Source organism: Rattus norvegicus, chromosome 15 (genome assembly GCF_036323735.1).
Source record: "Rattus norvegicus strain BN/NHsdMcwi chromosome 15, GRCr8, whole genome shotgun sequence".
Taxonomy (NCBI): Eukaryota; Metazoa; Chordata; class Mammalia; order Rodentia; family Muridae; genus Rattus; species Rattus norvegicus.
In genome coordinates this window covers 33485011-33508331 of record NC_086033.1, presented here as the reverse complement: position 1 = coordinate 33508331, position 23321 = coordinate 33485011, and the positions used below count along the sequence as shown (strand labels likewise).

General features: G+C 43.9%; 1 protein-coding gene and 1 pseudogene across 1 annotated transcript; one reads left to right on the top strand and one right to left on the bottom strand.

Moving 5' to 3' along the window:
- Nucleotides 1–3751: 3751 nt before the first annotated feature.
- Mcpt3 (mast cell peptidase 3) lies at nt 3752–6383 on the bottom strand. The gene is made up of 5 exons (NM_001170466.2): nt 6297–6383; nt 5642–5792; nt 4948–5083; nt 4472–4726; nt 3752–4073 (listed from the first exon to the last, which is right to left on the bottom strand). Exons 1-5 carry the CDS (start codon nt 6349–6351, stop codon nt 3930–3932), a joined length of 741 nt encoding a protein of 246 aa, NP_001163937.1. The 5' UTR covers nt 6352–6383; the 3' UTR covers nt 3752–3929.
- Nucleotides 6384–18218: 11835 nt separating this feature from the next.
- Nucleotides 18219–20585, top strand: LOC134482221 (mast cell protease 2-like; annotated as a pseudogene).
- Nucleotides 20586–23321: the final 2736 nt, after the last annotated feature.

The following is a 23321-nucleotide window of genomic DNA, read 5'->3' as shown; positions in this document are numbered from 1 at the left end:
CAGTGGACTCCCATTTCTCTTGGAGACCTACAGGAGGTTAGTTCATAGGTGGGAAGTTAACTGAAGCCCTTGCTTTCATTTGCTAATGTTGAGAGCTGTCCTCTGACATCATATCACTGGCAGGGAGGAGGAGGATCTGGAGCTGAAGAGGTCTTGTCTGGTGGCTCTGCATCAGTGAGACCAAGTCCCAGAGCCCAAGACAAGGTTTTTCTCCTGTTTCATTGAAAGCGGAGGGGCAGGTCACATAGAACTGGGGTGTGGGTTCCACAACACCAGGGCCCAGGTCCTCCAGCCTTGGGTGATGTTCCTTGTCTTGGCTGATGGTGAGGGAGAAGAAAAGATTCAGTCCCCAGCAGGACATCAACCTCATAAACACTGACCCCATGATTTGCCTGCATTCTCTTTGTCTGCTACAGTTTCCCAGAATTCTGCTGTCTCTGCTGCCTCCCTTGTCTGCTTTATATGTTGTGTACTGCAGAGTTCAATTGTGGTTTGAAGATCAGGAAGCAAGGAGTGTAACTAGTTAGAAAGCAGTGGCAGTCAGTAGGAGATTCTGCCTTTACTTAAAGGCAGTCACTGATGACACCTGTCATTTTTGTTGTCTCCAGAACGGGTGTTAGGTACCCTTCTAGTTGCTACAGTTTGAGAACAAGTTCATGATGGAAAGACATTGCCCCAGAACATTGTGAAACATGAGTCACACTGCATCAGCAGGCAGGAAATGGGAGTCTAACATAAATCTTCAAGATCAGCCTGCAGCAGACGATTTCCTCCCATGAGGCTGTGCCTCTTAGGGTTCTGCAATCTTCCAAATGTAAGACCACTAGGTGGGGACCCAGGGTTCCAACACATGAACCACAACAAAATATTCCAAAGCCTTGATCAAATCACAATGTAATGCTTGCTACAGTATATGCCCAAATTTTCAAACATTTAAAACAGTGTAAGGCTGTTGGGAAACTGAACTATCAGAACAGAATGTGTTGTAGAGTGCATGCAGCTCTGGCAGAAACAGCTGCCACCAAGGAGGGGTTAATTTCCTTCCTTCCTTCATTCCCTTCCTCCCTCTTTTTGTTCCCCCATCCATCACTCTGGTCTGCCTACTCACCTCTGATTTTCTTTTGAGACAGGCTCTCATGCAGGCCAGATTAGCCTTGAACTCCATATGTAGAATCCTGCTCCTCCAGGCTGCCTCCCATTGTGCTAGAGTGACCTATACACACTACTATGTCATGTTTAAAATTTGGTTCTTAGAAAATAATTAAGTAATACGACACTAGAAGTAATTAAGATGCTCAAGACATATTCAGTGCACGAAGGTGGCCCCATGCTAATGTTTTGTAATTTTGCATTTGAGAAGGAAACACATTGCACTCTGCAGTCCTGTACTTGGAGGTTGAAGCAAGAGTGTGGTACTTGTTCCAGGTCTCCAAGTAAGACCTTTTTATAAAATAAATCAGAATGGAGCAAAACCCAAAAGTTGTTTATGCTTAAATATGACAAAAAGTCATATTCATTCCTTCCGAAAAAATGATTCTAGAGCAACTAAATTTTTTTATTTACAAAATAATTAATGAAAACATTGCTTTGGAAGTAGGAAAACAGATGGGGTCAGGTGGTAAGTCCTGCTCCTGCAGGATATCAATAACTCTGGCTCACCAGAGACTGGATTCTCCTCATTGTAAGTTTTCTTGTTTTCTGAATGGAAATCTCCTTTACACATTGTTTAGCACTTAAACCTGCACATTCCTCTCCATTCCTCACAATTGCTGTAGTCTAAAGACTTAGCAATATACTCTGACTTCTGGGTTTGTATCCACTTTTGCAAAGATTGGGCAAGCACCTGCTGACCTCCTGGATGCTTTGCTCAGCTGCTGCTGGCTGTGCTGGTCTTCCCTATGGACACCTTCAGTGTGTGTCAGCTGCTAACAGTGCACTGAGAGCCATTTTTAAACTAGGCTGCCCAACAATGCTACTGCACCAACCATGGGGGAAAAATTATCTGTTGCTTGTTTCTTTGGCTGAGCTTGTGAGACCATGGCTGATCTCATTTACCCAGAGTGCATTGGGCCTGCTCCTCCTGTGCACAATTCACCATAAATAAGAATGAACACTGTAGTGGGGATCAGGTCCTTGTCTTGATTTTAGAGCCTTCGGGTCACCAACTGCTCCTTAGACCCCAGAGGCACATGTGATGGGGTTTGTTCTGTGGAGCTGACCTTTCTGGATGCCATTCATCCTGTGCCCTCAGCCCAGCAGTCAGGAGTTTCCTCCTCCTCTCCTATTACCATGGCCTAGGCTACAAGGTGAGGCAATCACTCTCCTCACCTCCAGTTGCCCAGCTTCAAGGAGGAAGATTGTCCCAAGTCCACGTCCTCCTTGCAGTGTTCAGTAAGGAGGCAGTGTGCCCTCAGCTGCAGGTTAGTGAGTATTCACATCTGCTAGGAAAAAGCACAGCTACTGTCCCTGCTTTGGGTTTCACCTTTTGAAACCATTGTGTATGCTGAGCATGGTGGAGCCAGCTTGGGTGGCAGCACTGGGGAGGATGAGACAGAGGGATCATGAGTTGGAAGTCTGTCTGATCCACACGATGAGACGATGCCCAAACTACACCAATGTAAATCAAAATGAGAAAGGACCCTATGATTTATTATACAAAAATAACCAAAAGGTACAAAAAATGAAAAACAGTCACCCAGTTAACAATAAACCAACATGGATTCTTTATTGATTAAAGATCTTTATACGTTGTTCAATCCCATATGTGCTCCCTGCCCCCATAGAGTTAGAATAGAACTTATAGTCAGTCTTGACTTTGATAGCTATCCTTATATCGCTACTGTACCATGCTGAAGCTGAAAACTAGACATGAGACTGCCAGGCTGTGAGGAGGGCTGAGGTGCTGAGGTCCTTGTCTGGTGCTGGTCACGGCAGCAATTTTCATGGTACAGTAGTCAGAGGGCCACGCACAGCTTATTACTCCTCCTTGGGCCCTAATTGTTCTCACACAAGGTCTCTTCCCCTTAAGATTCCACAGAACCCTTAGTAAAAGCATTCTTTTTCATGACTAAGGACAATGGCTTATAAGAGGACAACAGGCCACTTACAAGGTTAACTAACTTAGGCATTCTTCTGAAAGGCTGGCACTTGGAGAAAGATGGCAGTTGAATGGCGGTGGCTCAGAAGCACAGCCACCATGGTAAGTACTAGAACATGCTAAGTACTGCAGTGTCTCTACCCGACATGTTCTGGTTCTGCCCTGTGTTGGCTCCAGAAACTTCTGGTGCTCTCCTGTGCTGTCTGCTTTGGTCACAGTCAGGGTCCAAGGACTTCGGAGGGCAGGCTGTCCTCTAGCTGCAGGTGCAATATTGAGAGGACAATGATGGCAGGGTAGGTGGTGAGAACACAAGGATCAACAGCCATGTCTGACCTAGACATGTAATCTGCGATGATGTGTGGAAAGATGCAGTGGCTAAGACATGGGGTTTGTGGGCAGAAGAGCTGAGAGACAAGGAGGGAGAAGATGAGAAGACAGGACAGTGGAGGAGAGGAACAGTGCACATTAGCCTGGATGTGAAATCTCACGGTACACAGCCATGCATAGTAGATAATATTCAGTTATCCACAGTGGTACACGTATGCCTAGAAGTCAGTAGTCAAGACGGTTAACATGGCCAGAGAATAGTACCTCAAATCCATTCTTCATTGTTCTCAGAGAGGAGAGTGTGTTTAGAGCACAGCGTGAAGTCACAACATTGCAAGAGGTTTTGTCTTTATTGAGGGCATTACAGGGAACAATCCATCATGACAGACTTGTGTATTTTTGAGATTGTCTTGGGGACAGGGTGAGTCAGGCTTTGTTAAGACTAGAGATTTGACAGAAGAGCTCTGGATTGGAGACTCTGACTCAGGTTCATCAGGTTTTTCAGCTAATTTCCTTTGATAACTGTATCAATCCAAGGCACATATGAGGAGATTCGGGTGAAGATTATAGGGGGCTTCCCTCTTCCACGGCCATGAGATACAATACCATGGGCTACTCCAGCACACACTAGAGGTCCTCCAGAGTCTTCCTTTAGGTGAGAAAAATAAAACTATGAGCAAATAATACTTTCTCCAAACACAGGTCCTTCCACCATAGCTAATCCCAGAGTGATGTAAAAGGACCTGGCTGCCTGTGGGTCATCAGTTGGGAACTTAATTTCTGTCCCTCCAGCCACTCTGTCCTTGCAACCATGCTAACATGTCTCCGTTTACTGCCTTCCTGTCTAGTGTGTAACCTCATGGAAAGGTTGTAGGAAGGGCTAGGAAACCAGGAGATGAGATGGACAGGGAGAATTTCAGTTCCCAGAACCTCAGGGATAGGAGCTAAGGACACAGGCATTAGTCACTGCCATGGAGAGATGATTGCCATGTTTCCTCCACTGACACTGTCTCCTGATGTGGGGAAGGAAAGCAGGCATGCACTCACCTTGTATGTTAATTTCAACATTTCAGGACTCCCCACGCAGATCTGGAATCTATTGTCATAATGCCAAAAGTACCAACATGCCTTCTTTTCCATGATTCTCAGTTTCACCTCCCTCAGTGTATCTGAGGTCGGTTCTGTCACTCCAGTTCGTCCCCAACCAGCTGCCCAGCACATTTTCCCAGGCTTGATAAAGTCAGAGGACTGAGGCAGGGGAATTACATTCACAGTAGGAGTCAACACTGCTTTCTCTTCAAGCTGTTGTGAAAAGAAGAGAAGAGATATCAACCCAGAGAACGATGCTCAGACATGTGTCTTTCCCACTGGGACACGAATGACATAGAAACCAGGAATAGTTTCTAAGGAAAACGATTGGACGAGAGAGAATTTGAAGGTCTGAGCCAGAAGGAAAGGTAAAGCAGAGGAGATTTAAGATGAATAAGAAAAAGATAAAACAAAACAAAACAAAAAAACAGCACCTTCAGTAACATGATGTCATGGAAATTGGAAAAAAAATTGTACTTTGGATAAAAGATTTGCTTTTCAACTTTTATCTTTTGCTGTGTGGATTCTCTCTTGCTCATGTCATGAGCTCCAAGGATGACAGTAATTTCTCTGTCAAAAGAGAAAAGAAGCAGTAAAAAGTGCTGGTCTTAGGGGGAGGATTCCTTCTAAGGAGAGTGACACGGAGGTCTTTCTTCTCTATCCCAGTACAGAGTAACTGAGACTTGAGATGGGGCTCCCAACACCACAGCCTCCCCAGAAGGATGAGGCTCAGGAAAATAAAGTACTGAGAACTCTCCCCACACCCCACATCCCACACCCCACATCCCACACCCCACACCCAGTACTTGCATTCAACCAAACCCATGGCTTTGTACATGGCAAATGGGCACTCGACATTCAGTTACGCCCCAGCACCTGTCAGAGCTCTGGGGACACCCAGACAAGTCAAGGACTGTATACTTGTCCTGACCACAGCCCTGCTTAAACTCCAACCTCTGAAATGGAGATGACACATGAATGGTCCAGTGAGTATTCCTGTGGTCCCTGTTTCCTCTCCGTGTAAGGAGAGCCCATCTGGAGATGAGCAGGGCTCAGAGCCTTTCCTGGGTCTCTGCTGCTCTGTGACTCTAGCTCATGGATGTCTTGACAGGAAGAGAAGCCTCTTACTTTCCTCTGCAGTGTGCAGCAGTCATCACAAATAGATGGCTTATGAGAAACCCACCACAGAAGGTCACATGACCTTCTTCAGTGACGATCTTCAGAAGGGCCATGTAAGGGCGGGAGTGAGGAATAGACTCCACACCACCGATAATCTCCTCTGGAACAAAGAACACCCAGTCCCCAGTCACAAGTTTGCAAAACATCCAACACAGTACTGCCAGAGAAATATGGGGCTAAAGCTGAGCGACTGCTCCAAGCCCACCCCACCTCACATGGGGCTCAGGCCCCTCCACAGGTCCTTTGGTCTTTTCTCTCCTGTTGATCTTTCCTCCTCACACCTCCCTGTCCACCACCATCCTTCATTCACAACACAATGACCATTAGTGTTTTTGATACTCTATTTCCTTTAGGAATTTGTTTCTGCACTCATCCTGTCTTCCTCAACATCAAGGCAAGGCCAGAGAAGAGCTGTCCATCAGAACAGAGTACTTTGATGAAATGGTGTGATGGGGAAGGAGCTTTTCATTCTTCCTTGACCTAGAGATTTCCCCTGGACTCTGTCAGTGTAGGATCCGGTGTCATGATAGGCTCTCTTTTAAGGTAAGAGATTAATGTCTGTTGCTGAAAGCTCAGAGGTTAGGGCGGTGAAGAGCAAACTCACCAGCTCCAGCTCCAGAAGGCAAGAGAAGAGCCATCAGGAATAGTAGGGCCTGCATTGTGCCAGCGGTGCAGCCTGTGGTGAGCTTCTGCTGTGGTCCTGTCCTGGTTCCTGCTTTTATACCTCCAAAGTAGGAAAAAGGAAGGGCTGCAAACCACAGGTCTGGTTTGGATAAACTCTATTCTCCTTATCAGAAATTCTCAGGACTATGCTCTTTGGTGGTGTTGAATCTGTGGCTAAATCTTGAAACTCCTGGATCCTATGATAAGGTGGCAACTGAACCCTCAAAGAAGCTCCCAGAAGACACGACAGAAACACAAAGGGGGGACCTCGATTGGGGATCACGGAACTGTTCTTATAAGCATTCAGTTATTATTGTTAGCTTTGAAACCCATGCTGCATATGTGTAAAAACTCAACTCTGTCATAGCACAAACAGCTGCATGTTTAGTGTGTGAACATATAGGTGAAAAGGAGTACATTTTATTTACAGAAACTGGTGGCAGCTGGTTTAGAATGTGACTGTGAGAAATGAAAGAGTGGGGAGTGTGTATTGTGTACACAGCACGTAAGGCATGAACAAAACCTTTAATTAAGTGAGTGGTTCTCAACATACCTAATAATGTAAACTTTTAATACAGTATCTCAGCGTATGTGGTGACCCCAGCCACAAAATTAATTTACTGCTACTTTATAAGTTTAATTAGGCTACATTTATGAATTTTAATGTAAAACATGTAATTTGCAGCATATATGATATTTGACCCCTAAAGGGGTCATGACCCACAGTTTGAGAAGAGCTTCAATAAGTGCAGTTTCTGATCTAGCCATAGTAATAGAATCTTTGATGTGATAATACACACTTAGGGAGAAGTCAATCGACTTTCAGGATATCACAGAATAAAAGAACTTGAGTATCTGCAATGGAAGACAAGACTTTGGGTGACCACGTATTTGGAGCCACAGATCATGAGTGTCCAGGCATTGCTCACTGGGTCTGAGTGCTCAGAAACATGGTCAAAGAAGGTGATGGGCTTGCACATAATTATGAGTTCAAAATCAAATTGAAAACTTTTTGTTTACAAATAAAAAAATTTATTGAGATCAAGTTTCAAATAAGAAGTTATTATGCAGTGAGATTAACGAAACTCATACAAGCACTTGTTGAGACTCCAAGACTATCCATCTCCATGAACCACATAACTGGACTTGACGTTCTGGGATCATGGAGTTCTACAGAAAAACTCTAGGTCTGGTAAAAAGAGGTATTGACTGTCATATGGAGACTCAGCTGCTTCCCAGGCTTGGACCTGACAACTAAGACCTCTTTGTATGATGGCACCTCTTTGACTGGGTGCCCCTGAGGAAAGTTCTGGCTCCAATTCTGTCCTGTATTTCCTTCCTTTGCTTCCTCAGAGTTACAAATGGCTGTCTAAGCACAGTGATATGAATTACAGAAATAAATACATTAATGTTTTTTTTACTACTGGGCATTTGATCTGACATAATAATACTTTGTAAAGACCCCAAATTCTTCTGTGCAGCCAAGAAAGAGGACAGGCCTTGGGATGGTCCACACACACGGTCCCAAATGAACATACTCATTTTGCAACTTATGCATGAACAGGTAGGAGAGACATAGTGATCAATTGGCATCAGCCACATAGTGGTTGCCTGATCCAGGAAGTGACATTACAATAGAAACTAGGGGAAACATCCCAACACCTCTTTTTACCAAAAAGTAAACCAGCGCTTTGGTATACAAGGAGTTCTCCAGGATTGAATGATACAGAGGAGGTGATTTCCTGTTATTCCTCCCTTCAAGGTATCTATTGCATGTTGGAGAACTACAGTGGATTATTGTAAACTCAACTGGGTGGTGGCTCCTGCCGAAGTTGCTCTTGGTGTGTTTTTATTGTTTTATTGTTGTTGTAAATGACACATCTGTTGCAGTTCTCAATCTGAAGAATGCACACACATGCATCATTAGGGGCAGTAACGTCTACTGCAGGGAACCCAATCATGTCACAATGAGGGTATCCTGCTCATTGGGATTGGAGTGCAGGAGGTAGCACCTACTATAGACACCTTGGGAAGGCACAATTTTGTCACAAAGTAGGAGAAAGATCTAAGAGCATTGTCTTTAGAGAAGTATCCATGGTCAGTAATATTTCACATGTCCAATTTTCTCTTCCTAAGGAAGGTTGTTGCATCTGGCTGATCCATCTCTACAGATGAGGGAAAATCCCCCTGTGGATTTAGATGGGAGGTTGACTAAGAAGAAAAACGATCTCACAGGATGGCTCCCTCCTGTAGCGTACCTGAGTGAGCCTGTTTGGAATAATACAATCCTTCATGATGATGGCGCAGAAGATGGTGATGTACAGAAGTGAATCCAAAATAAAAGCATCCTCACATTTGTAGGAAAGACCACCTAATCTATAACCATAGTAGCAAGTAGAAACTAAAACCATATTTTCTACTCCCCTTTTCTTTTTGGTAAATGCCTGTGCACTTGGGAAAAGATTGCCAGAGACATCTTCACCTTCTTCCTGTCCTGAGACAATTTTTCAGTCTAAAATGTTTGTTCTAGAAATTTCATGCAGGAGTATTTTATTTATAGCACTATCATGCCTCCCTTTTCCCTTCACAACCTTTCATATTTCATTGCCTTGTGGGGAAGACCACATGGTGGGGGGATGAATGGAGGCCTTCAGCTCTAAGCCCATGGCATGGGGGACTAGTTTGTGGGACACAGCTGAGATCTGCACCTATTGACTCCAGAATCTTACCTTTCAAAGGAGAACTAAACACCCATAACAACAGGGAAAGGTGTGTCAGTCCTTAGAGACACTGAAACTGCTGGAGAAGAAAGGGGGAGGGCAGGCAGAGGATTAGAAGGAGGAGAGTAGGATGAACTTGGTGAGTATCTTCAACTTTCATTAGGAATGCAACATGGACAGTGGGACAGTCCTCCCTGAGTCACCCAAAAGCCAGAGGCAGGAGTGGGACTCACTGGGATGTGCCCTGGTCACATATGGGCAGGCTCAATAGCAGCGGCCTCCTTGCTGAGAGATGGCTTAGGAACATGATATGGTCCCCAATGAGGGCCCCGTTTAAAAAGAGCACACAGTTGTGGTAAGGTCTCTTAAGTCTGGGATGCTTCTCATACGATTCTATGATGCTATCTGTCACTTGTCTGATTGTCTATCAGTTCTCGGTATCAGTCCAGGCTCACCAGACAGTTTCACCATCTTAGCCCACAATCTATTCATGGTTTTCTCACATCTGGGAGGGGGTTGAGGAGATACACTAGCACAGTCAGTCCTTTTAGCACGACTCTGTGGAGCTCATCTAGCGAACCACTGCTGCCCGTGTGAAGCTTCCCAGCTCCTCACCCAGTGTGACAGGGTCAGAGGCCCCGACTTCAGTGAATGCTGTTATCCCTCCTGTGGTTTCTTTTAGGGTGGGTACTGCCGCAATGGAGGGGTCACTTGGGACTCCTCCATTAGCTCTTCAGGACCAGAAATCGAAGATCTCCCAGATAGGTTTTTCAATGTTTTGGGATTCTGTTTCAAGCCCTTGTTCTCTTTCCTCATTCATTTGAATTCGGAGACATAAAGTGGTATGACCTTCATAACCTTATGGATTAGAACCGAGGTTTCAGTTGGACACTCCTTGAGTTGAGGACAATGGGCTCACTTAGTGTTTCCCATCTAACAACCCAATCCTAAGTGGAACAGAGAAGAACAGGGATAAAATCGGTCTGGAAAGAGGTGATAAGAGACTATTTACTAAGCCTTCTCTTTTTTCTGTCCACAGGGAGAATCCGGGGACCATTTGGTGGTTTTTTGGTTTGGTTTGGATTGGTTTGGTTTTCTTTCTTTTTTTTTATTCTTTAATCTTCTTTTACAATCCAGTCTTCATCCACACTCCCAGTCCACCCACCAACCAAGCCCCGTGCCATACCTTCTCCCCGACCCACCTTCACAACCAAGAGGATGTCCCCAACCACCAACCGCACTACATCAGACTTTGCCATTCCCTGGAGCCTCAAATCTCTCCAGGATTAGGTGCATCTTCTCTCACTGCAGCCAGACCAGTCAGTCCTCTGCTGTATATGTGTTGACGTCCTCATATCAGCTAGTGTATGCTGCCTGGTCAGTGTCTGAGAGATCTTGGGCATCCAAGTCAGTTGAGACTGCTGGGCTTCCCATGGGGCCACCTTCCTCCTCAGCGTCTTCCAGCTTTTCCCTAATTCAACAACACAGGTTCTCTGGGGACCTTTTGTGTGTGGTGGAGTGGCCCATGGCATTGTCAGTTATACCTTGTGTGCTTGGACACCCCCTCGATATTCACCAGAATCTCCAGCTTTATACTTTGGATTCAGAAAACAATGAAAACTCTTTAAACAATCCTTGAATGCCAACACTGTGCCTGGGCCAGTGTCCTGCATCCTGGTTTACAAATATTTGAGTCTTAATAAAGAAATCTGTCAGGCTTGAGAGATGGCTCAGCCATTAAAGGCTAGGCTCACAACCAAAAATATAAGAAATCTGTCTGCAGGAAAGAGATGACGTTGCTTCCTTTCATGGGTGCAGAGCTTAAAACAATCCTCTGCACCACCTTCTTCTTCACTCTCTTTTGTCTCATGGTTTCTCTCCTGAGATACTCTCATAAAGTTCCTGCATGATGCCTGTTCACTGATCCCATCATAACAGCACATATCAAGGCTAGTACTGTCAGTCCTACCTTTGCCTGGGATGCCCTCTTTCTTTCTAAGTTCTTCTTCATATTTAACAAGTTATTAAGGCTGAGAAAGATCAAAAGATTTTGCCTCGCACTCTCTTCCTTACTCTATGGACTGTCTATAGTCCTAGCAATCCCAGCAAGGCCTCCCTACCAAACTGTTACCTCATCTTAGAACTGTAGCCACTTCTCCTTACCTTGTCGAAAAGGACACAGGAGATAACATAGGACAGTTCCAGTATGTAGATCAGAAACTTTAGAAGGGACCAAATTGTTGAATACCCACTCCAGTATGCAAACTCATTGCTCTGCAACAGGGTCAGGTCAGCACCTCTCATATAATATTTCTTGGCTCAGAGCCCTGGTGTGAGTTTAGAGTCATTAGCAATCCACTGACTAACTAGTGTCTTAGTCACTTTGTGTGTATCTAGTCATGGAGGCAGCATGAAACCTTTTAAAACACAAACACACACACACACACACACACACACACACAGAGAGAGAGAAATTTTTCACATGTACTACATGCATAGTAAACACTGTCAACTCCTCTCAATGCCCTAACATCTCTGTACACCCTAGGCTCTCCTCACAAATATGTCTCTCATGTTCATGTCTATGTGCTGAGTTTTGTAACCCACTAAGGTTAACAATGACCAGCTGTGTAACTGAGTTTGGATCTTTCCATTGGAGCCTGGCTGGCTTCACAGAGGATACTCAGCTACAGACAGTAATTTCCTTCTCCCGACCCAGAAACTATCAATTGCCAGTATTTCAAGAGATAAAGACTGGGAACCCTCAAGTCCCTTCGCTTCCTTGACTAGTTGTTGATTGGATTAGTCTTATGAGGGCCCAGTGCCTAGAAATACAGTTGGCATGAACTGAGGATTGTCATAACTGTATCCAGTCTAGAGAATGAAGTTCGAGCCCGTTACCCTCTCTTCCAGCTTTTGCCTACATCTCATGCTCCCACATTAGTGTTCCCTGAGCACTTGAAAGTGTGGGCTAAGTAACTTGTTTAGGGATGGACCCCCGACCACCACTTATTTATGCATCTTGGGCCCCAGTGATCTCTGCATTCATTCCATTATTCCTCTGAAGGAGAGGTGTCTTTGAGTAAGGCTGGAAGCCACTTTTGTCTAAGGGGAATGCATGGGAATTTGGAAGGCAGTTTGCTGCTACATAGGTTCACTTCCATATGTTTCTAGCCAAACTGATAGTACCAGGCATTGGTCTCCTCCACCATGGTGTGGGTCTTGAAATTGATTACAGGGCCATTGGTTACCATCAAAACACAGAAGTGATATTGCACACGTGGGCACCTCTGGCTTTTCCTATGGTTCCTTTACACCTTTTTATATGAGATAATTCTTCCCTCCTGCCTACACCCTCAGCTTTCAATACCTTGCCTTTCTTCCTGCCTAAATCTACTTCAGTATTCGTTTTCTCCACTACCTGTGTCTTACTCTTCCTCCTCATTGAAGGTAATTTCTCCTGTCTCTCTTGTTTTTCCCAGGCTTCTACACTTCATGATAGACACACAAATTCGTACATTCACATAGCTAGGATCCTCATATGAGAGAGAACATGAGGGTTTTGTACTTGAAGTTCTGGGTTATCTCAATCAGAAAAAATGAAATTCTCATTCCATACATTTTTCTGATAATTTCCTTTTTTAAACATCTTCACTATCTAGTCATCAGTTGATGGCCAACTAGGAGGCTTCCATTTCTTAGTTACTTTGAATATGTGGAGATATCCATGTCATAGATTACACAGTTCTTTGGATAAGCTCAGGAGTGTCTTAGCTGGATCACGTAGAAGTTTTATATTGGGGTAGGGGTGTTGCTATTGTTGTGGTTGTTGGTGGTGATGGTGGTGGTGATTGTAGTGGTGGTGGTGGTGGTGGTAGTGGTGGTGGTGGTGGTGGTGATAGTGGTGGTGTTGGTGGTGGTAATTATTTTTGAGACTATCCAAACTGATTTTCAGTGTAGCTGTACAGGGTTCTCCTTCTATACATCGATGCTAGCTTGTGTTGATGCCATTCCCGATGATGGCCATTTCACTGGATTAAAATGAATCTTCAAGTGGCTTTAGTCTGGATTTTACTTGCAGTTACAGATGCTGATGACATTTAAAGTGTTTGTTACTAGCCCTTTATATTTAATATCTTGAGACGTTTTGTTGGTTCTGATGTAGCATGTTTTCTAATACTTTTTTCTTTATTTTTAATTCTCCTTTACCTTTATGAATTTCTCTGAGAATTTATCTTGTATACAATAGGATCATGTGTATTCCCCATTCCCTCTATGTAATTCACACCATATATTCCATGACAAAGTCCTTCCCACCTTCATGACAGAGAAGACAGAGAAGGACTTCAGGTCAAACCCATGGGTAATGTTCTCAATAAACTCATAGAAGAAAAATTCCCAAACGCAAAGAAAGAACTATGTCTTTGTTGCCAAGTAAACAATCATTGGGAACACAAGAGAAGAGAAATTTTATGTGGTGTATTATGGTCAAAATGTTAAAACTAAAATGGCTAAAGGTACAGAAAGCTTGAAGAAAGAAGGACCAAGTCTCAACACAGACACACACTACACTGATAGCTAATTACTTGATGGAGACATTTAAAGCCAGAGTGGATTTTTTCTTATAACCCAAAAGTCTAATTAGTGCTTGCCATGTGTGCATAAATGTGGCTCTATCCACTAGAGGAGGGGTTCTCAGTCTTCCTAGTGCTGTAACTTTTTATACCAATTCCTCAGGTCGTGCTGGCCCCAAACCATAAAATCATTTCAATGTTACTGCAAAAATGTAGCTTTGCTATGGTCATGAATCATAATGTAACTATCTGATATGCAAGATTCTGATGTGTGACCCTGTGAAACAGCCATTTGACTCCTACAGGGGTCGAGATCCTCAGGTTTAGAACCAATGCAGTAGAGTATGAGCAACATCCCAGAAAGACTTTTCTGGATGATTGTGTTGGTGCATGATAAAAGCGGGAATGTGGGGAAGCTTGGGGATACTACACGTGGCTAACTTTCCTCTGAAAAGTACGACAACTCTCAGACTGGGGAAGAGTTTTGGATAAGTGGTGCCTCTACACAACTAGGGCCTCCATTCTACAAGCTTCGAGATGAAGCCTTGGTTTACCAGCTCTCCCTGTGGTCTAATACATGAACTTATGAAGATTGTACCACATTGATCTCGTCATCCATATTTGAGGAATCATTGATTTCAGATCCTGAAGAGGTAACAGAGGGGTTCCTAGTGGGCCTTCCATTGAGAAGTTATCCACACTACTTGATTCTACAGGAGGGAGTAGAGAGCATATACAAGAAATCCAGGGTCTCCGATTCAGTCACTCTGGTTTAAGACAGCATAGGTTCCACGGGCAGCAATGGTTTGTTCAAAGAGCTTCATGGAGGCATGTGAAAATGACTGTTTGTGGTACTATAGCTCCTCAACAGCTTACCAGATGTGAGAAAACCATTAAGAGATTGGAGGCCAAGATGTCTGATGGAGTCTGGGAAGATGTTGAGAACCGATAGACAGACAGACATAGTATCACAAGATCATAAAAGAAACATCCCAGATCTACATAAGAGACCTTCCCAAACAATGAAAGCCTCTCTTAAACATGGTAATCATTCCTAACATACTATGATCTTCAGCAGTCTCACAATAATTTGGCAGGCATTTTGGAACCTGTCCCTATGTGAGCAGTGCACATGCCAGAGATTCTCATTCCAGTCTCTGCTTGTTGGGTACCTCAGGAAAAGACTGTGCCATCATGCAGGTGGCATTAATAAAAGTGGAAGATATTCACCAAGTTCATTCTAGTCTCCTCCTTCCAATCCTTTGGCTGCTCTCTCCCTTTCTTCTCAAGCAGTTTCAGTGTCTCTAAGGCTTGAGACACCTATTCCTGTCATTATGGGTGTTTAGTTTTCCATAGCAGAACAAGATTTCAAGGTGAGGATCACTCCTGTGTCCCAACAAACTGGGACCCCATGAGCTTAGGAGTGAAGGTCCCCATTATCCCTGCCCATGTGGTCTTCCCCACAAGGCAATGAAAAATACAACATTAAAAAAGTTTGAGGGGGAAAGTGAGGCAAGATAGTGCTATAAATATAACATTCTTGCATGACATTTCTACAAACAAGCATTTTAAACTTAAAAAATTGTTTCTTCACAAAATGAAGGTGAGGGTGGCTCTGGTTATTTTTTGCAAGTGTATAGGCATCTACCAAAAGAAAAAGGAAGTCAATAATTATAATTTTTGTTTGGACTTGTTACTACAGTTATACATTAGGTGGCCTTTCCCTAGAAGTTTGACAATGTTTTTATTCTGGGTTTGAGCTTCCGTATGTCACTGTCTTTCATAGACCCAACAAGTAGGATTGTATTATTCCAAGCATCCACACTCAAGTTGTATGATGCTTAGGGAGGCATCCTGTGTGATCCTTTTTTCTCAGCCCAATTCCCTCCCAGGGGAGATTTACATCCTAGAGAAGGACGAGCCAGAGGCAACAACCTTCCTTAGGAAGAGGAAATTGAACATGTGAAAGGTCACTGACCATGGATAAAAGACAGTGCTCTTAGACTTTTTTACTACTCTGAGAAAAAGTGTCTTCCCAAGGTGTCTACAGTAGGTGCTACCTCCTGCACTCCAATCACAATGAACAAAATACCATGAGGGTCACGTGATCAGATACTCTGACATAGACATTACTACACCCAAGGATGGATGTTGATGCAGTCCCCCGGATAATTAGCTGCCTGGCATGTGTCATTTTAGCAACAATAAAACTACACCAAGATCATCTATGGCTAGAGTCACCACCCATGAATGTTACAATTCTCCACCGTAGTTCTACAAGATGCCAATAGATATCCTGAAGGGAGATGTAGCAGGAATCACCTGGTCTGTATCGTTCAATAATGTATTATTTGCACTGACTCCTGGAGAACTCCATGCATGCCAAGGACCTGGTTCACTTCTTGGTAAAAAGGTAGTTGTAAACTTCCCCACTAGTTTCTTGTCGCGCGCCCAATGTCCCGCCAGCAAGAACGACGCTCGGCAACAGGATTCTTCTGCGAGCAAGCCTTTACTGTGTTACAGCTCTTCTTGGTGTTACAGCTCTTCTCAGTGTTACAGCTCTTCTTAGTGTTACAGCTCTTCTCAGTGTTACAGCTCTTCTTAGTGTTACAGCTCTTCTCAGTGTTACAGCTCTTCTGAACAGGGACCCCGAGCAGCAAAATCGCTCGGCTTATATAGACAACAGTATGCTAATTATCTCTCAGGGATTGGTGGGGCTTGGATCACCCCACTACTTGTCCTCCAGGGATTGGCGGAGAATGAATCACCTCATTAGCATATTAACGGTCAACTAACACCTGGTGCATAAACCGCACATGTGCAGTACCGCTGTTCACCACTAGAGGGAGCACTAGCAAGGTGACAAGCCTGCACATGCGCAGTAAGTCGTTTATATCCAGACAAGGCTGGATGTCGGTGCCATCTTTGTTTCGCCACGCCGCTCTCTACAGTTTCTATCGTAATGTCGCTTCCTGGATCAGGCAACCAATAAGGGAAAAATGGCAATTGATAACTTTGTCTCTCCTAACTCTTCATTCATGAGTTGCAAAATGAGAATGTTCATTTGGGACCGTGTCTGTGGACCATCCCAAGGCCTGTCCTCTAACTGGGGCTGCACAGAAGAATTTGGGGTCTTTACAAAGTATTATCAGGTCAGATTCAATGCTCAGTAATAAAAACACATTAACATATTTATTTCTCTAATTAATATCACTGTGCTTAGACAGCCATTTGTAGCTCTGAGGAAGCAATGGAAGGTAATGCAGGGCAGAGTTGGAGCCTGAACTTTCCTCAGGGGAACCCAGTCTCCATCATACAAAGAGGTCTGATTTGTCAGGTCCAAGCCTGGGAAGCAGCTGAGGCCCCATATGACAGTCAATACCTCTTTTTACCAGACCTGAAACTTTTCTGCAAGGCTCCATGAGCCCAGGAAGTCAAGTCCAATTATGTGGTTCACAGAGATGGATAGTCTTGGAGTCTGAACAAGTGCTTGTGTGAGTTACATTAATCTATCTACATGGTAACTTTTTCTTTGAAATTTGGTCCCAATAAATTGTTTTTATCTGTAAAAAATGTTTACAATTTTATTCTGAACAAAAAATTATGTCCAAGCCCATCACCTTCTTTGACCATGTATCTGAGTATCAAACCCAGTGAGCAATGTCTGTACACTCTTATGATCTGTGGCTATAAGTACGTGATCACCCAAAGCCTCGTCTTGCATGGCAAATACTCAAGATCTTTTGTTCTGTGATATGCTGAAAAACCATTGAGTTCTCCTTAAATGTGTATTACAACATCAAAGGGACTATTAGTATAACTGAATCAGGACCTGTACTTATAGCAGCTGTTCTTATCGTGTATGTTACGAATCCATTAGGGATCAAATATCGTATATTCTGCATATTAGATGTTTTACATTAAAATTCATAAACATAGCAAAATTAAAGTTATAAAGCAACAATGAAATGTTTTTATGGCTGGGGTCACCACAACTTGAGATACTGTATTATGAGGCTACACCATTAGGAAGGTTGAGAACCACTGACTTAATTAATGTCTTGGTCATGACTTACATGCTGTGTATTCAATACACATTCCCCACTCTTTCATTTCTCACAGTCATATTCTCTCATCTCCTATTTATTTTAAGAAAGTCATGATGGTCACACACTGGTCAAAACAAACTAGAGTCTTCTGGCTAAACCAGCCTGCCACCAGGTTTGTAAACGAAATGTACCCCGTTTCACCCATATGTTCGTACACTAAACATGGGGTTGTTTGTGCTTCAACAACAGAGTTGAGATTTTTACACATATGCAGAGTGGGTCTCAAAGCTGAAAATAATCCCTTGTACTCGCAAGAAGTGTTGCGTGATCCCTGATCAAGTTTTCCCTCCTTTTGTATTGCTGTCCTGTCTCCTAGGAGCCGCTTTGAAGGTTGCAGTCACCACCTCATGAAGGATCCAGGAGTCTAGGTCCTGGTCATAGATTCAACACCACCAAAGAGCAGACCCCTGAGAATTTCTGATAAGGAAAATAGTTTGTCCAAGCCAGACCTGTGGTTTGCAGTTCTTCCTTTCTCTAACTTTGGAGCTATAAAAGCAGGGACCAGGACAGGAACACATCAGAAGCTCACACCAGGCTGCACCACTGGCAAAATGCAGGCCCTACTATTCCTGATGGCTCTTCTCTTGCCTTCTGGAGCTGCAACTGGCGAGTTTGCTCTTCATCCTCCATAACTTCTGAGTTTTCAGCAACTGACCTTAATCTCTTATCTTGAGGAACAGAGACCCTAACATGAGGCAGGATCCTAAAATGATAGAGTCTAGGGGAAATCTCTAGGTCAGGGAAGAATGAAAAACTATTTCCCCTTCCCATCACTTCATCAAAATGGTCTGTTCTTATGGACAACTCTTCTCTTGCCTTCCCTTAATGTTGAGGAAGACAGGATGAGTGTAGAAAAGATATGCCTAAAGGAAATAGAGCATCAGAAACACTAATGGTCATCATGTTGTGAAATGAAGGATGATGGTGGACAGAGAGGTGTGGGGAGGAAAGATCAACAGGAGAGAAAAGACAAAAGGACCCATGGAGGGGCCTGAGCCCCATGTGAGGTGGGGTGGGCTTGGAGCAGTCGCTCAGCTTTAGCCCCATATTTTTCTGGCAGTACTGTGATGGGGGCCCTGCAAGCTTGTGACTGGGGACTGGGTGTTCTTTGTTCCAGAGGAGATTATCGGTGCTGTGGAATCTATTCCTCAATCCCACCCTTACATGGCCCATCTGGACATCGTCACTGAGAGAGGTTTGGAGGATATCTGTGGTGGGTTTCTCATAAGCCATCAAATGGTGCTGACTGCTGCACACTATAAAGGAAGGTAAGTGGCTTCACTTCCTGTGAAGACATGCATGAACCAGAGTCACAGAGCAGCAGAGCCTCAGGAAAGACTAGAGATTTGCTCATCTTTAAATGGGCTCTCCTTTTTGAGAGGTCAGAGCGTTAAGCACGGCTCTGATCAGGACGAAAACCACAAGTCTTGTTGTATTCTAGTGGTAGCAGAGCTCAGACATGAGCTGGGGTGTGTAACTCAATGTAGAGTGCCCATTTGCTATGTGCACAGCCGTGGGTTCAGTCAAATCCAAGTCCCTGTTGTGGGGCTGGAGAGAGTTCTCAGTCCTGTGTTTCTCTGAGCCTTGTCCTTCTGGGAAGGCTGTGGTGCTGGGAGCTCCATCTCAAGTCTCACTCCTCTCTGCCCTGGTATAGAGAAGAAAGTGTGGCTCTCCTCAGGAGTCCTCCTCCTAAGTCCAGCACTTTTCACTGCTTCTTTTATTTTTCCACAGAGAAATCACCGTCACCCTTGGAGCTCATGATGGGAGCAAGAGATAATCCACACAGCAGAAGATGAAAGTTGAAAAGCAAATCAGTCGCCCAAAGTCCCATTACTCTTCCAGTCTCAATAACATCGTGTCACTGGAGGTGTCGATATATTTCTTGCCCTGCTTAACTCTCCCATCCATAACTCTCCTTGATTCAGACCTTCAAATTTGTTTCAGTCCTCACAACCCACACCTGAATTCCCATTGGGAAATGACCCATGTCTCAGCCTCCTTCTTTGGTTTGAAATCTCTTCTCTCCTTCCCCCAACAGCTTGAAGAGAAAGCAGAGTTGACTGCTGCTGTGGATGTAATTCCCCTGCCTTGGCCCTCTGACATAATCAAGCCTGGAACAATGTGCTGGGCAGCTGGATGGGGGTGAACTGGAGTGACAGAACCTAAGTCCAATGCACGAGGGGGGTTGAACTGAGAATAGATGAAGAGGCCTGTAAAATATATAGGCGTTATGACGATAGCTTCCAGGCCTGTGTGGTCAATCCCACAATGTTAAAAAGAGCAGACAAGGTGAGTACACACTTGCATTTCCTCCCCACATCAGGAGACAGCATCAGTGGAGGAAATGTGCAAACAGCTCTCCATGGTAGTGACTAATGCCTGTGTCCTTAGCTCCTATCCCTGAAGCTCTGGGAACTGACATTCTCCCTGTCCACCTCATCTCCCTGTGCCTAGCCCTTCCTGCAACCTTCCCATGAGTCTAGACACTAGACAGGAAGGAAATAAACAGAAACATGTTAGCGTTGGGGCAAGGACAGAGGGAGGGGAATCAGGCAGTAAATCCCTAACTTACAAATAAAAGTGAGCCAGCACTTAATTCAGTCTGGGAGTAGCTATGGTGGGGGTGTTGAAGTTGGGGGAAAGCAATCTTTGCTCATACTCTGATTTTTCTCACCTACAGGTAGACTCTGGGGGACCTCTAGTGTGTGCTGATGTGGCCCATGGTATTGTATCTTATGGGCATCCAGATGCAAAGCCTCCTGCAGTCTTCACCAGAATCTCCCCATAGGTGCCGTGGATTAAAACAGTCTTAAGGGCAAGTAGTTGAAAAACCTGACCTGCAGGAGTCAGACTCTCCCACCCTGAGCTCCTCTGGTACCCTTTGGGTTCAACATGGCCTGTCCCCAGCCTGTCCTAGCCTGTCTCCAAGACAATCTCAAAGATATACAAGTCTCTGACGATTGATTTTCCCTATAATCCACCTCAATAAAGATAAAACCTCCCCCAACTGTGTGACTCCACTCTGCACTCTAATACATGCCCCTCCATAAATATAATGAAAAATTTATTTGAGCTACTACTACCTGACCCTGCTAACAATCTTGATTACTGACCTCCTGGTACAGGTGTACCACTGTGGATTACTGAATACTATATAACATGTATGGCTGTGTACTGTAAGATTTCACATCCACAGTGGTGTGCATTTTTCTGTTCTCTGCTGTCCTGTCTTCTCTGTCCCTGTCTCTCAGCTCTTCTCCCCACAAACCCCATGCCATAGCCGCTGTGTCTTTGCACACATCATAGGAAACTCCATGCGTATGTTAAACATGGCTGTTGAAGCTTGTGTCCTCAACACTCTTGCTTCAACCTTAATCAGAGTTCTCAATAATGTACCTGCAGCTAGAGGAGAGCCTGCCCTCAGAAGTCATGGACCACAACTGTGGCTGCAGCAGTCACCACAGGAGAGGATCAGCCCTTTCTGGATCAAACACAACTCAGAACTCACCATCATTGGGACGAGACCCTCTAGGACTTAGCATGAAGAAGTACTTCCCATGGTGGCTCTAGACCTGCTTCTGAACCACCCAAATTCAGCAGCCTTTCAGAAGAATGCCATGGGTAGTTGAACTTCTAATTGCCTTGCTCTACCCTTACAACCCAAAAGCCCCCGTTGTCTTTAGTGAAAGGAAAGGACACATTAGTTCCAGGGTACCGTGGAGTCTGAAATGGAAGAGATTACGCACGAAGTCTGTTAGGCCAGAGGGAGGCCTAATATGATAGGCGTGGCAACCCAACTGCTGTACCATAACAACTGGTGCCAGGAGCAGCCACAGACCACGACCTCAGCACCTCAGCCCTCCTCACGGGATGGCAGACTCATGTCTAAGTTTCCAGCTTCAGCACAGTACAGTAGAGATGGAAGGATAATTATCAAAGTACAAGAATGACTATAAGTTCTATTCTAACTCTATGGGGGCAGGGAGCACATATGGGATTGAACAACCTAAAAGGATCTTTAATCCATAAAGAATCCACGTTGCTTCATTGTTAACTGGATGACCATTATATTGTTCTAAATTGTGTTTATAGTTGTATAAACCATAAGGTCTTTTCTCATTTTGATTTACATTGCTGTGCTTTGGGCATTGTCTCCCTGTGTGGTTCAGACAGCACTACAGTGTTCATTCTTATGTATGGTGGATTGTGCACAGGAGGAGCAGGCCCAGTGCACTCTGGGTAAAAGAGAGCAGCCATGGTCTCACAAGCTCAGTAAAGGAAAACAAGCAGCAGATAAGGTTTTCCTCATGGTGGGTAAAGTAGCATTGCTGGGCAGCCTAGTTTAATAAAACCTCTCAGTGCACTGTAAGTAGCTGACACACACTGAGGGTGTCCAAAGGGAAGTTCAGTTCAGCCAGAAGCAGCTGAGGAAAGCATCCAGGAGGTCAGCAGGTGCTCACCCAAGCTTTGCAAAAGTGAAAACAAACCCAGAAGTCAGAGAATATTGGTAAATCTTTAGACCACAGCAATTGCGAGGAATAGAGAGCAACATGCAGGTTTAAGTGCTAAACAATGACTAAAGGAGATTTCCATTCAGAAAAACAAGAAAGCTTACAATGAGGAGAATCCAGTCTCTGGTGAGCCAGGGTTACTGCTATCCTGCAGCAGGTGTTACCACCTGACCCCGTCTGTTTCCTGCCATCCAAAGGAATGTTTTTATCAACTATTTTGTAAGTAAAATTTTTAGTAGCTCTAGAAATGCTTTTAGGAGAAAGGAAATATGACTTTGTATCAAAAGAGTCCTTGAATGACACTGTTGGTGGGTGAAGGGTCCTAGTGGCAGACTGCTTATATTAGATTCCTTTCATCGCATTTTTAACTTGACAAATATTGTATGTAATTGTGACATGCAACATGATATCTTTGATTCATGTGAGCAGGAAGAATGAATAAACTGAGCTAATTCATATTTTAATTATCTTAGATACTTTCCATGGTAACAACTAAAATATCTCAGTGCGTTCCAGTTATAAAATACTAAGTTGGTTGTGGTAGCATACTCCTGTAATTCTAGGACGTTGGAGGCATAGACATGAGGACCAGAAATTCAAGATCATCCTTGGCTGTATACTGTGGTTTAAACTGGTGTGGGCTACACGAGAATCTGTGTCAAAAATAACAAAAACAAAAATTAAGCAAACAGAACACCCATACCATTATTATTAACCATACTCGCCATGGTCGCCAAAAGGGCTGTAAAACAGATCTTGGACTTTGTAAGTTCTACATCTTTAATTATGTTCTAGTTTATGTTTTACTTGGGAAACAGTTCGCCCCTATATTTGAAAACCTATAAGGGAAAGTCATACAGTGAATATTTTACACTAACACATAAAATACACACAAACCACGAAAGGGAATAACATTTGAAATGTAAATAAAAAATATACAATAAAAAAACACAATTTTGCACAAGAAAAATCCTCAGTGAATTTGTTTCAGATCAACTGACATCACTTTGTAAAGTATTAAAATTAAAACAATTAGAATATTTTATTATTTT

Coding starts and splice junctions, on each gene's coding strand:
- Mcpt3 (NM_001170466.2), bottom strand. CDS start 6,351: ATGCAGGCCCTACTATTCCTGATGGCTCTTCTCTTGCCTTCTGGAGCT. Junction 5,084..5,641: donor GCTGCACACTGCAGAGGAAA/GTAAGAGGCTTC, acceptor CTCTTTTGACAG/AGAAATTACTGTCATCCTTG. Junction 4,074..4,471: donor TGTTGAAATTAACATACAAG/GTGAGTGCATGC, acceptor TCTCACCTAAAG/GAAGACTCTGGAGGACCTCT.